The sequence below is a fragment of the Saccopteryx bilineata genome, chromosome 2 (assembly GCF_036850765.1).
Source record: "Saccopteryx bilineata isolate mSacBil1 chromosome 2, mSacBil1_pri_phased_curated, whole genome shotgun sequence".
Classification (NCBI taxonomy): Eukaryota; Metazoa; Chordata; class Mammalia; order Chiroptera; family Emballonuridae; genus Saccopteryx; species Saccopteryx bilineata.
Window position 1 is genome coordinate 298,356,740 of NC_089491.1, and position 14,805 is coordinate 298,371,544.

The window sequence follows — 14,805 nt, forward strand, 5'->3', positions numbered from 1 at the left end:
AGGGTCAGAGCAGCACTCTGAACCCTCTTACAAATGTACAAATTAAAGGAATTATTGAGAAAAATGTTGACCAAATACATAGTAGCTATTGCCGACTGAATCCCATTTCTCCAAAATAACTTTCCAAAACCTAAAATCTTTACATTCTTTAAGATAAAACCTTATTGATCACCACATCATTTATTAACATTGTGCTTCTTAATCAACAGCAAAAGTTATATATAAAAAACCACATGCTTTTATAATCTAAACGAGTGAAATGATGCAAAACAGATTAAAATATAATGCATGCCACTGGTTCATGAACTTCATTGGACAAGAAAACCAAACCAAACCAAACAACCCAAAACCCAAAAAACCCAAACCCCAGCAACAGACCGTTGCCATAGAAAAGGTCAAGCAGCTAGCGCTGGTTTCCAACAGCTCTCTCTATTGTTTCCTCCATCCCTTTCTAAAAATGCCAAATTCAAAAAACAATTGGGCATCAAAAATAAAGAATAGAGATGTCGAATCGAAAGTTGAACGCAATAGCTCAAAGTTAACGGTTTCCAAACAATATTGATCCACCCTGTGTTTTTTTTTTTCCTGTTTGTTAAATCCCTGCTGTAACTCTGATTTATCCTTAATTTTTACATTGGCAAAAATTAAGATAAAGTAAGGCACCAAAAATCGCCCTGTATAACACTTCTCTAAAAGCCCCATCACCCACCGCAGGCCAGCGGAACTCGCAGGGAGTACCTTCCACACATAGTGTTTGACTGCCTTCCCCAGACAGGAGTGTTTCATTTATGCTACACCCTATTTTCATCTGTCACACGGGACTGTTAAATACAAATATTTAACAATACCATGAAGTCATTTCACCTAGCTCCCTGTCTTCAGTCCTTTATTCAGAAAAAAAGTACTCTATCATATAGATGAAGCAGACATCCTTTGCTGGTTATTCTGATGTGTTTACCAAACCGCTACCTAATTAACCGGCAACCGTTGAAGTTTCTTAGCTAGTGACAGGCTCCTTGGGGGTAATGGAAATATCACAAGGGCATGTTGTCGCCCAGTCTAATCTACTGATCTTTTCTGTAAGAAAACTAAGATGGACTTTTAAGCATGAAGTCAACTGTTTTCTTGGTAAAATGACCACACTTCTAAGTAGCTTGCTGATGCCCACTGTACAGATGTTTTATGCAATCTGCTCTCCAGGCATTAAAAATGACACGGCATGTTCATGGCATAATCGTATCAGTTGTACAAAACTAGAAAATCCATTCAGAAGAAAATGTATGAGAGCTAATTGATCATGCTGTGCATGCTCGGTGGTGGAAACATGGCTCCTTGTTTCACTTCCTTTTGCTGCAGCACAGTTTGTTACTTGGTGGAGGCTCCTTTTTCCTTAAGGACTTTTTCCAAGACTCACTTACACTGTTTTTTTCATTATAGCCAGTCTCCAAATAATCATAAAATTGGCCTTTGCACTCAAAGGCAAGGTCGTTCCCCACAGGTTCATGGCTTAGGGGGCTGCCATCCCTGTTGGTGTCATTATTTGCCTTCTCATCATTTAATTTGGCCTTTTCCTGAACACCAAGTGGCCTGGCATTAGTAACAAAGATTTCGTTGGCAGGTATCTGGCCATCACACTTGTAAATGGGCGCACTGCCTACATCAAAATCCACCTGGTGGGAACAACTGGGTAACGGCAGAGGGGAAGGGGAGGAGGAAGGGGAGGAGGAGGAGGAGGAGGAGGAGGAGGAGGAAGAAGAGGAGGCAGTGGTGGAGGCACTTCCAACATTAGCATTGACCGACAGGGGTAAATTTAGGTAGTGACCACCACAATCTTGGTAAAAGCAGCAGGCATGGATCTTCTCACACTCCTCTTTGGCCATCCGCGGTCGTTTCCGGTAAGGACAGTCCTGAGCCATGAACCATTCTTGGGCAGGGGCGCCATTGAAAGAGCAGGCAGGGAAACACCAGTTATTCTGCATGATAATTTCTCCATGGATCCTTTTCATCAAATTGTTTATAAGGACAGATCTTCGGAGGTACACTTCAGGATCATCGATAAACTTTAGCTTTTCTAAGGACATATAAAGGATGTGGGCTCGTTCCTCAAAAATTGAGATGGTCTAAAAAAATCAAAAAAGGAAGAGAAAGCTTAGGGAAATGGACTATATAAATATATCTTCATAACATATTTTTCTTTTGGCAGTTTCTGTAGTTCTGTTCCCCCAGGTTCATTTAGAAGTGTTGTCCCGTTAGAGGTGCTGCTGATGTCCCCTCCCCGACTCAGTGGTGTGGTCACCAGAGAATCCAGCCACAATGCAGACCTCAGCAGGGGCGGGTCAGGCTGTTGGCTCCTTTATGGCACAGCGAGGGGATGGAAAACACACGGAACTACGCTGTTAGAAGTTCAGAGAGTGGTTTATTTGGAGGACAGAGAGGTAGTGAGCAGAAGGGGGGGCACATGGAGGGGTTCTGGGCTCTGGTTTTGTTGCTTCTTGATCTCGATGCTAGTGACATAGATCTGTTCACTTTGTGAAACGCATCAAGCTGTGTTCTTACGATACTTGCGCTTTTCAGCTACAAATAGACATGCACATGCACATACATACTCATATACTGCATGTCAATAAGAAGATGCCGACATGCAAGTCATAATGAGCGCAGTTCAAAGCCTGGTCCGGCCATCAAGGAGCATGAGACCTGGCTTTTAGTGCTATGCCTCTTTTCAATCCTTTGGGTTTCATACTTGCAATTGCCCTTGCTCTAAAGGGGGACAATGACAAGAAATGAAGCTCAGAATAAGAAAGGATCTAAAGGACCCAAAGTAGGTGGCCTCCTGGGGCTGGGAAGGAGGAGAGATGAAGTGAGGGGCTGAGAGGACTCTCTCCTGAGCTGGGTGATGGTTGGTACAAATCCAGTGGCAATTGGAAAACTGCTGCAACCACAACACAAACTAAAGAGCAAATAAACTGTGTCCTGGGAGGCAGCTATTCCAGCTCATGAAAAAGCCAGGTGGTAATATAACCTGAGGAGCTGTGCACTAAACCAGTCCAGGCTGACCAAAGGCAGGAACTACTCATGCATGCAGGGAAAAGCCCAGCACCTGCCAATCACTGTCTGCTGATGTCTTCATGAGCAGGTCATAGTGACTTCTAAAGGACAGGGGTGGTGATAGGGGTGGGTAAGAAAAGACAGAGTGAAAGATGAGTCAAAGAACTGGAAATCTTCCCTGAATTTCAGACAACTGTGATCTAGATTGATCAAATCAGCAGCTAGGTTTGGAAGGAAGATGACCACAAGGCAAAAGAGCTGGTATTTGAAAAGCTTAGATGGCCATACATCTGCACACCCTCCCGATCCTGTTATTTTCTGATCATACATGCAAAAAAGTCAGCTTTGGTGTTTTTTTCCGGAACAGATGATATAATAAACTAAACCTATGTAAGAAATGTAAAATAAAGCCCATGTTTCTGTTTTCATGCACACACTCAAGGGAGGGTGAGTCCACCCCTTACGGGTCTGGAGAACCACCCCCTGCGGGCACACACAGTAGCAGATTGGCCACAGGAGCTAGAGCTCAGAGCAGAAGCCTGTCAGGTAAGGGCAAGAGCATCTGGCACACGTGGCTACCAGGACGAGCCATATCCTTTAACACAACCTGAGAAAAGAGAAATCATTTGTAAAAAAGATGTTCCTTAGATTATATAATTTTGTTATTTCTGGGTAGAAGAACCCCTGCTGGCTCTTTCTTCAGCTCCTTGTGAAAAATAACACAAGACCCAAAAAAGTGACAACGATTAATATGGCTCTGATGAGAAGTAGCTCATTTTCATTGCTTGGGAGGAACGATTTAATTTTTGGAAATGGATCAAGCAACTGTTACTCAGTATCTTAAACTCTTAATAAAAATAATGACTATTAAAAAAACATACTTTATGGCTACAGCTGCTGAGTGGTGGGTGAAAATCCTCTTCTTCCACATACTTCCTCTTAAAGTATGTGATCTTGGATGTTGTTATAGGATTTGAAATTCCCCTGTAATGTGATCCTGTGGTAATAAATCAGATATGACAAATGACATGCGGTTTGCCAGAGGTTCTCCAAACAAAATACTTTTCCTCCTTTCCTTCTAGAAGATAACTTGGCTACGCATCTGTCTGTACATGTGGTGATTAAAAATAAACACTTGCCTTAATAGTTGCTATTATACAGAATCCTGTGACCCAGGCCAGGAAAGGCTTTCTAGACAATTATAGAGGAAAATGACATATTTCAGCATTTACTAAATACCCAGATTCTTTGCACAGGCAAACTCATGAAAGGAAGAAGTGTACTGACTCCAAAATAGTATCAGTATTTATTCAAATTGTTTAATTAAGTCCATGATACCATAACAAAGGCCACTGTTCAATTATATGCCGGTTAAATTGTAGGCATTAATAATTAAACAACTTTAAAATATTGGCTCTAGGTAAGGAAAAGAATGATTACCTGTGTTTTGGAGTTATAATATTTCTTCTTTTAAAGTATGAAATTTAAAAATTTAAATTAAAATTTTGGGTAACTGAAGTCCTTTTTGCTTTCAGAAATGTAAATGTCAACCATGAATTCAAGTAGGGTCTAGTTTTTAAAGACCACAGCTTTTAATCCATTTTAGCAGACCAGACTTCACGAGTACTTGTTTTTACATTGCGGGGTTTTTTTTTTTTGTTTTTTTTTTAAATTGCTAGCACTGCACAAAAAGCTAAAGGAACTTACCTTCAAATATTAGAATAAAGAATCAGAAAGAACATATTTCTATTTTCCAAGCTTTGACATTTCCCCCCTTCAATAATACCAAGGCAAATCACGTGCTTAATAAAAAGAAGAGACAACATAGCTGCTGGCCCCAAGTGCAGATGCCTTTCTGTCTCATGGGATGAAGATTTCATCGTCAAGCCCCCTGGAGCCTCTCTAGCTCTGATGGAACCATGCAGTTCCACAGGGTACACAACCAAAACCTGAACAGAGTTTCAAAATCTGGTTCGGTTCCCTTAAAAATATAGACACATGACTTATACACAAAGCAGCCACACATGTCCAGACTCAGATTTGAATGCAATTTAAATACCACCTCTGGTCCTCACCCGGGAGCCCTGGGCTCACTTGAGAGAGGTGCACAGGCAGCCTGGAAAGTCCCTGGAGCTTGCTCAGCTCCAAGCGGTGCTTCAGGCACCACCTCCTCCCACCAGTCTGGCCTCAGAGGGCAGCAGGGGAAGGTCAAGTGCAGTACCTGCCAGAGGGGGGCCAGCTCCCCGGTCTCCCTGCAGAGGAGCCTGTGCTGGCCCTGGGGGGCTCGGGCCTCCATAGCTGTCAGCCTCCCATAGTGTCTGATACCCTGCAATTTCAGCAGCTCCTTCCGAGACAATGGGCTCGCAGAATCTATTCATGGACAGAACCAGAGTCATCTCTGACAGCCTCAGATCTGCAAAAAACAGAAAACAGCCCTCATCAAGAGGAAGCCAGACAACGGCCTTGGCATCTCTGCTTCAGGAAACTTTTACTTCTTGGTTCTTCCCTTCACCCTGAAATACTTTATTTATTATTTTTTCAAAGAAAAACCTCAGCAAACTCTTTTGCTGCTATTAGCTCTGTCTCTGTGTTCAGCAATCTGCATTTCATGGGCGGATCTTTAAAACCCCATTTCTTATTGTTCTCAGATTCCCCTCAGCCCTCTCTGAGACAGCTGCTTTGCCTCCTAAACACATTTTTCTCCTGACCTTGCCACAGAAAATGCACCGCTAGGAGGCAAGGCCAGAACCCTCGGCCTTCCTCTCTATTAATAAGGCAAAATCAATTTTCTAGCCAATCCTCCGAGAGTCTCCTCTGATGAAATCCACTAATCAATCAAAAGAGAAGGGGAGGGGAGGCAGCAGTCTCCCCTACCGAGGTTCTCAGGTTCCTCTGCCCCTCCTCTCGTTTCTGCAGGGCCAGTTCCTCTACACCATTCTGGGGCTCCCTCCACTTTCTTCTCCCAAAGCGAAGCAGACAGAGACACACTTGGTAGTTGTTTCCACCAGCCCTGATCGGCCTGAACTGGATCTGCCTCCAGTCAAAACAGTGAGACATGAAGACAGAAAATTGGCTCCAGTTTCAAGCCGTGAGTTGCAGTCCCACAGGAGCCAAGCACAACATCAGCGGAGCAGGCAGAATATTAAACAGGAGCCAGGGCTAAGGGCCAGAGGGAGCCGGCAACTCGGCACACTGCAAAGCCCAGACACAAGACAGGAACTTTCCAACCGGCCACAGACCACTGCCCTTCTCTCCAGTTCATGTCCTTCCCCAGGGCGTCCAGGGAGCTGTTCTGCCTTGTGATGTCCCCTGGGCTCCTCCATAACGCAGGTGAAGGAGGGGGCCTCGTTTCCATGGAGGTTGTGTCTTCACTTGCTCCTCCTAAGTAGGGCTCGAGGTAGGGTCAAGAGTGAGTCGAATTAAGAAAAAGGTCTGATACTAAAGTAAAAAGAGCTAGGGGCCTTAGATCAGAGGTGACAGCAGCGCAGCCTCAGTGCCTTCCCAAGTGCCAGCTCCTTCAGGAGAGCCAACCCTCCACTGCCTCACTTTGTGGTTTAAAGAACTGTCACAAAGAGGGATGTCAGGCCTGCATTGTGGAGACTGTCTTTCAAATACGCACGAAAGGTCTAGTTCTTGCATTCTTCTCCAAATTATATAGCTTATAATGTTTTGGGAAAAGGGTGAATCTCCCATTGTCTCCTGGGAGACTGTTATTACCTACATGTTATAACAAGGGTCCACTTCCAGGTAAAAGATACCAGGGGCAGGGAAAATAGCTTCATTATAGTGACAATGTCCTTCTGGCTAACAGAGCAAGCTCTTGGCAGCAACAACTGTATCCTTCACCCAGGCTTCTCTCTGAGATTCTGAAACCCATCCCAACCTCACTGAAGAATGAAGCAAAGCCTGCTGACAGACAGGGTAAGTGTCCAGGTCAGCGGCTGGAATTCAGACCCAGCTGCTTTGGGCTTCTAAACCACCTACCCTATCTCTTTTCAAATGCCCTCCAAAGAGGCAGCAGCCAGGACTTATTAGAAACTTATTATGAGAGAAAAAAGAGGTTCTATTAATTTTAAAAGGAAATGGTGGGACATGTCATTAATTTTGCTCTGAGTCATCAGCCAAAAATTTAGACTATGTTGATTTAACAAACTACACCATTCTGTCTGTCACTCCCTCAAACTCAGCATCCAAACAAGGTATCAAACCTCATGATAATTTATTCCCTGGAAGGCTCTCATGAAATGGTCCAAACTGAAATTCTTAACCTATTTTAAGACAACTGTATTAGGAAGTGCTACTGCCAGGGATACATGAATTATAGTTTTTTCTCAGAGGCAGTGGCCCTCTCTTAGTGACTGCAACAATGGATTCTGGAATAAGATCTAAGCTTTTAGCCTAAGAGAAACTTTTATTACATCTAAACCAAAGCAGGTTGACAAATCCATACCCCTTAAGAAAGGAAAGCATTTGCAGGCCCCAAGCAGCAATTACCTTTGTTTAATAGGACATTATGTGGGTCCTATGCTGTTTTATGTTACTATGAGTTTGTTTATATTTTAAGGACTTATTGTTGTAGCTTTTTTTGGTTGTTAAAGATTTCAGTGTTTCTATTTGTTAGTATTGTTTCTAATACATAAAAGTCTATCATTACTCATTTGAACTTGAAGCATGGCAGAATTGTTTTTATCTTGGCTGCTTTATTTTTTTCTGTATGATATCTAATTTCAGTAAGTTTTTCTTTTCTGAATTAAAAACTTTTACACACAAAATCTTGTGTGTAAGATTTGGAGAGGCTGAGTTCCACAGTGATTTATGTAAGTCTGAATAAAGTATACATGGGTTGGGATCATTTGAGAGTGGGGAGATTTGGCAATTGAGTCTTCCTAGTCTATTTAGAATTTACAGTCAGGCACCTTTAAGGTTCATGAAGAATTGGAAGTGTGCAGTGCTAAGCACCAATGTTTCACAGGATTCATCTGTGTTATATGCAGACACAAACTGTCCTTATTCTCTGTATGATGAGATTTATTTTATAATTCTGTTACTAAACTCAGAAGTTTAAATCCACAAATGTAAATGCTGTTATTATTAGATATAGCCACCAAGATGTACATGAATGGCAAAATTTGCTTAACATGAGAGGTGAGTGGACTGAAAAAAGAAAGGGTGCCCACCCTCCCCCCAAAAAAGACAACAAAAGAAGGGTGCTCAAGTGTTTTGTCTATACATGGCTTTAAAAAATAAAAAGGTTCTAAGCTTTTATCCTCAGGCTCCTACATATCTGTCTTGTGAGCCAAGTGGATATAGTGGAACGACACCTCAAGTGTTCCCAGAAGGCTGAGGGCTAAAGTGTCAAGCTTTCCCAGAATGCTCACAGTAAAGTTACCAGGCATTTCTATACAAATTGGTTTTTCCTGATGAGTTGGGCTTGTTTTTTTCTTGGAGCCATTATGATGCTAATAGGACTGGCTGGCACACAGAACAGGGTAGCTACAGATTCAGTGGCACCTTGAATTTAACTGGGGCCTCTGGTCGTTCTTTGCCCACCTCTCCCCCATCTGTCATTAGAAATTAGAGAACGTTTTATTAAGGGCATTATAGCAGTTAGAGGTCTGATTCCAATACTGAAAAGCAGGGAAGAAAAGGCTGATATTTTTAAAGCACCTTTGACACTGCTAGTCTTAAATGTCCCGCCCAGGTGGAACCAAGCCCAGACTGGGACATTGTCCTTAATAAGATCTCAACAGTGCGACTAGCTCTTGGTAGCAGTTGTGGAAGAAGCAGGATGGGCGGAATAAAATCCTTCAAACCCTTCTAAATAGATAATCTCTTTCCTGCCGGTCCTGGCAGTACACCTGTCCCTAGGAAGTGCTTTTCTCAGCTGTAGCTCCGACAGTCAAGAGCTTTAGGTCAGGTCCTGGCGCTGGGAATGCGGGTCCTGAGACTAAGGGGGAGGGTTTTGTGAGGGGTGGACCGGGTGTCCGGGTGTTCAAGCCAGGCACCAAGTCTCTACATACCAGGCCCAAGCCTGGGGTCCGAGATTTGGAGAACCGACTCCCTGCAGGCTGGCAGCAGCCGCCAGATCCGGGCTCCCAAATAGACACACCCCCGGGGGTCGGTGCCTAAGCCTCTAAGCCCCTCGCTAGGGTAGCGAGCAAAACCCTGCCTGCCACCGGCCTGAGGAGAAAGTAAACAGCACCCCAACTGTCTGGAACAAAGGCAAGTTGTCCTTCCACGATGTCCGAGTCCTGCGCCTCTCCTGAAGAATGAGCTATTATTCTTTCTTTCTTTCTTTCTTTTCTTCTTCTTCTCCTTCTTCTTTATTTTTAAACCAAGTTTCCTTCTAAGGGAAATAAACACCAAAGGTAGGATTCCAAGGAAATGACTCAGGGCGGTTGGCTGGGCTCTGGCTAGGCTGGCCCGGTCCGCGCTCCAGCCCGCAGCAGATCCTGCCTGGCCCGCCCTGCCTCCTGTCCCCGCCAAGCCCGCTCAGAGCCCACGGCTCCGGGAGCGCCTTGCGCGGCGGGAAAACCGGGGCTCCCGGGACTCGGCCGCATCTCCCGCCGGCGTCCACCCAGTCTGCTCCATCCCCGCCTCTGCCGCCCCAGCCGGACACTCGGGAAAGTTGCGAGGGCCGCGGAGGCGGGAGGGGAGGCAGGGAGGAGAGGGGCGGAGGCGTGGACCAGGCGGGCAGCAGCCGAGCCCGCCGGGGAGGTGAGCTGAGGACAGAGGAGCCGCTGCCGCCAGCAGCGCGGCTCGGCTGCCGGGGAGGAGAGTGCGGGGGTGGAGGTGGCGGGGGACAGAAGGTGTCAGCTCCTGCAGCTCTTCCTTCTTATTGCAAACGCGCGCTTCTGACATCTACCATCCCCTCCCTCCCACCTGCCAGGGGCTGCTGCGTCCAGATCCGGGGGCATCCCTCCTCCTCACCCCTGTCCCCTACGATCAGGGAATAAGCGGCCACCCAGGACCCTGGGGTCTCGCCAGAGCTGCCGACTCCACCTGTGCCTGGACTCGGCTCGGTGCACGCGGGCGGCCCGGGAGGCGGCGGTTCCCGCCCGGGTGGAAGGCGCCGCGGCACACTTCGGCCCCGGGGAAACCCGTGCCACCTCCGCGCCCGGCTGCGCCCTGGCCCCACGCCGCCCCTGGTCCTGCTCAGGCCTGCGCGGAAGCACTGGGTGACCCCGGCGCAGCCCCGGCGCGGGTCCTTCCGAGCAGAGGTCCGCGGGAACCGCCTTGGCCCTTCTGCCCCCGTCGCCCACGCCCAGCCCGGCTCTTACCGCGGGGTCAGCCGGGAGGCGGAGGCCGCCGCGCTCCAGCTCCTGCTTGTCCGCTCGGGGCTCGGCGCCAGCCCGGCCGCCGGTGCACAGTCCCGCCGGTCCCGCCCGGCGGCCCGATCGGCGGTGGCCGCTGGCGCGGGGCGGGCGAGGGTCCGGGCAGGTCCCGCCGCCGCGACTGGGGCGCCGCCGTCGCTGCAGACGGTTATGGTAATGAGCGGCTCTGTCTAGCGAGGAGCGTGTGAAACCCGTCAATCCTGTTTGCCATTTCCCCGTGGATTTCCGAGGAGAGGTTGTGCAGGATGCCCCCAGGGTGAGAGAGGGAACATGACAAGCGCGCCCGCTCTCCCTCCCTTCCTCTGCTCCCGCCGCCGCCGCCGCCGCCGCTCCTCAGGCAGCACACGGGGCGCCTTCCCCTCACCCCCACCCCAGCCCGCCCCTGCCTCCTTCCCGCCCTCTCGCCCCCCTCTCCTCCCCTCCCCTCCCGGTGCCCGGGGACACGCGGGCCCAGCTCCAGCCCGCAGCCCAGACCCCACGCGCTCCCAGCTCCCGCCCTAGCCCTGGGGGCTCTGTTCCAGCCCAATAATGTATTCACTCGGCAACCTTATGAGATGTCTTCTCTTTTTTCATTTGGTTTAGTTTTGTTGTTGTGTGTGCGTGTGATTTAAAAAAAAAAAAAAATCTGTGCTTTCCCACCCTTTGCAAAAGACTTTCTTCTCCTTTGCCACAGCAAACGGAGATGAGAAACAGATGTCTTTGCAGGACCGAGCAGTTATTCCCCCCTCGCCGCCCGCCCCCGCCCGGTCCCCTCTGGAGCTGCATGTGTATAAAAAAGCAACCTTGGTCTTGCTGCAACTTCAGTTGGCAACACTTTCTGGCTGGGGAGCCTCCAGGGAAAACCTCCAGGAAATAAAAAAGTAATAAAGGAGGTTGTCCTTGGTCAAGAGAATGTAATTTAAACCACCCCGGAATCACATTATTTTGCAAATAGTAATTTTCCCCTATATTGGGCTCAATTGGAGTTTATTTTTTGAAACATTAATTCATAACTTCTGTCTAGGGACCCTTCCATAGTCGAGATGGGTCATTTCAGGTGTAATGAACGCAGAGACTTGGAAGGCATAGACCTAATAAAATCAGGAGAAGGCACCTGCACAAAAGTGTTACAAAGACTATAATGTTTGTTTACTGCTACTATGCCAGATGTGCTAAATATAACACTTCTTTAAAACAGTGATCCTCCGACTGTGAAAAACTGAACCTCTGGCTGCCTGGCTCCATAGGAATCAGAGACAGGCACAGGCTGAAAATCAGGGAGGGAAGGAGCAAGATCAAGGATGAGGATTAGCATCTGCAAATTGAACTCTATCTAATTTGCATGTTTATTTCTTAGAATTGTAATTAAATTTGTGTAATAAATGTTTTCCATTTCATTTGTACACGTAAAATTTGGGTGATTTGGGTGACTGACATACAGTTAAGTGAATTTCTTTTCTTTCTTTTTTTTTAAATAAGCAAATGTAGTTTATTCAATAAAGCAGCAAACAAATATTAACCATAATTAGAACTAATCTGCTTTGAAGGTATTTTTGTTGAACTTTGTACATTAAAGACTCTCAGGAGTTTTAAGGGTATTAGGAAACTGAGAGAAGGCAATTATGCTGAAAACAGACAAACTCAACAGATTTCCAGGAGCAGTATTTCATTTTTCCAAAAGACATTTCAGGGTTGCATGCCTAAAATTGGGAGCAGGCATTCATCTTGGCTTTATTCTGAATCATATTAAATTGCATTGGCTGAGGCACGATATAGGCCATTATGATGATAATTTAAGAATTGTAAAGATGCCATTTTGTGCAATCAATGGGTGTTCTGTGCCCAGGTTATGGGTAGAATATAATCTTCGTTTGGGTGGGAGAAGAGGGCAAGGAAAGGCAGACGGGCATTTAATAAAGCAGTGCAGGATTTGGAAATCTAAATCTATCAAAAAGTGGTTAGTGCTTAATTCAAATGAAGAACTAGATGTGAGGGCTGGGAGGCATGGCTTATTATTGTTTTTATCTCCCTATATTAAAGTTTTATAGCATTTAAAGGACTTTGGGGAAATCCCCACATACACTTGGCTGTGTCAAAATACATAAAACCAAAAGGAGTAAATTAAGCATAAAATTGAGAAATAACATGAGACGAACTATCAGCATGGGTTGCATTGGCATCTTTGGAGCTTTGGCTCTGAGAAATATGCCTTCTGGGAAACTGGAATTTCCCTTGGGTGGGGAGGACTCTTGGCTTTAATGTTACAACAAAATGACATCACAACACAAGTGTGAAATCATTGTACTTCACAGCACCCTTGTGGTTCTGAGTATGAATTTGGCCCTGTCCTGTGCAGATACGTTTTTAGCATGTTCCATTGGTAGCTTTTCCTGCCCTACCTTTAATCTCAAGCTTAATGTTTTCTAAGATTCTTTGCCCAAGTGTTGACAGCATGAACCAATGTCTACAAGTAGAAAAGGCAGTAGAACAAATTTCCATGGAATGAGAAACAGTACTTAAAAATTTAAAAGGAAAGACCTGACAATGAATCAATAATGAAATACTTAAATGAACAAATGTAATTTATAATGAGTTGAAATATTCAATCTGAGAACTATGATGTCATCATTTTGGATTCATGTGTCTGTATGTGTATGAAGCTCCAAGATAGAAATTAGATTATAAGACTTAAAATACTTTAAGCTGCAAATTCACTGAAGGCACTCATTGTTTTTCTTCAGTTAACAAAGAGAGTGCCAGACTCACAACTGCCAAAACCTATGTCACACAAAGTTTCTGTCACCTAAAAGGAGGGTTTCTCAAGTAAAATTTGACTACCATAATTCAGATTCTGGTGAACATAATGCTCACTTGGGTTAATAATAAGTCTGAATTACTGGATTTAAAACCAAAGTGCAAGCTTTTACAACAAAAAGAGGTGTCTATATTCAAGTGCTCTAACACTTCTTCCATTCTCAAACCTTCTCACATTTGGCTTTCTCATCTCATCGCTCCAGGCAAGCTGTTATAGTCAGTGTCACCAGTGACGTCCACATTGCTCAATCAAAATTCTTTTCTTGGTTCACATTTTCCTTGATCTGTAAGCAGCGTTTGACCAAGTTGGTAACTCCTTTTCTTCTTGAAACACCTTTTGTTCTACTTCCAGGAAAACATACTCACCTGGTTTGCCTGATACCTTGCTGGTTCTTCCTTCTTAGGCTCCTTTGCTGGTTCCCTGCCTTCTCTATGACCTCTGAATGTTTGCGTGCCTCCAGCTCAGCCCTTGAACTTCGTCTCTTCCTTTTAGCCACTCTTGTGGATTTCATCCAGTTTTGTGGCTTCAAATACCATCTTTATCATTACTCCCAATTTAGATCTCCAGTCCAGACCTCCCTCCTGACCTCCAGACTCCACTTAGATGTTTTCTAGATATCATAAGCTTTACAGATTCCAAACCTAACCCCTGGTTTTCTTTCTCCCCCAACTATGCGGCTCTTAATATCTTCCATTCCAGTGAATGAAACATACTATTGTTTTTAGTAGCTCATGCAAAAAAAAGAAAAAGAAAAAGAAAAAAAAAGAAAGAAAACCAAAACAAAACAAAGTTGGAGTCATCCTTGACTCTTTTTTCCTTTATGTCCTGTATAAAATACATCAGAAAATCCTTCAGTCTTTACCTTTAACATTTTTCTAGATTCTGATCGTTTGTCATCTCTACTGCCACCACCCTGGGTCAAGCCATCTTCATCATCTCTTGCTTGAGATATTTTCATCTGCCTCCTAACTGGTCTCCCAGCTTCAGTCTTTGGCCCTTTTTACAGTTTAGTCTCAACTCAATAGCCAATGACATCAATTTTTGTTAAGGCTCTTCTTAAGGCTCCTGTTTCACTCCATGTAAAAGCCAAATACTTACAATGGCCTACAAAGTCTCCCTTTACTTCTCTGACCTATCTCTGTTTCCAGCAATTCTGAATTCAATGTGTCAGTCATGTGCTTACCTCAGGACATTTGCACTGACTATTACCTTTGCCTGGAATGCTCTTTGCCAGATAGCTGCACATATCAATACCTCTTCCAAGTCTTTGCTCAAATATCATCTTAACAAGGCCTGACAACTGTGCTTAAAATTCGAGTATTTCGTCTCCATAACTTATTTTATTTTTACCCAAAGGTTATATCACCTTCTCATAAACTCTTATTTTACATGTTTATTCTATTTATCACTTACCTCCTCCCACAAATAAGAACGGTCCAGGAGGGCAAGGATTTTTGTCTTCTCTCTCTCTCTTTTTTTTTTTTTTTTGCATTTTTCTGAAGCTGGAAACAGGGAGAGACAGTCAGACAGACTCCCGCATGCGCCCGACCGGGATCCACCCAGCACGCCCACCAGGGGCGACATTCTGTCCACCAGGGGGCGATGCTCTGCCCATCCTGGGCGTCGCCA

General features: G+C 45.3%; 1 protein-coding gene across 2 annotated transcripts; it reads right to left on the reverse strand.

The window, feature by feature from the left end:
• Positions 1-815: 815 nt before the first annotated feature.
• SERTAD4 (SERTA domain containing 4) lies at positions 816-10,701 on the reverse strand. Of its 2 annotated transcripts, none has more exons than XM_066261435.1 (4): positions 10,329-10,701; positions 5,270-5,461; positions 3,930-4,045; positions 816-2,120 (listed from the first exon to the last, which is right to left on the reverse strand). In XM_066261435.1, the coding sequence occupies exons 2-4, from the start codon at positions 5,442-5,444 to the stop codon at positions 1,338-1,340; spliced, it is 1,074 nt and encodes a 357-aa protein (XP_066117532.1). In that variant the 5' UTR covers positions 5,445-5,461; positions 10,329-10,701; the 3' UTR covers positions 816-1,337. The 2 variants fall into 2 exon arrangements, with proteins under 2 accessions (XP_066117532.1, XP_066117533.1); XM_066261436.1 differs by lacking the exon at positions 10,329-10,701 and adding an exon at positions 5,923-6,073.
• Between the last annotated feature and the right edge of the window lie 4,104 nt (positions 10,702-14,805).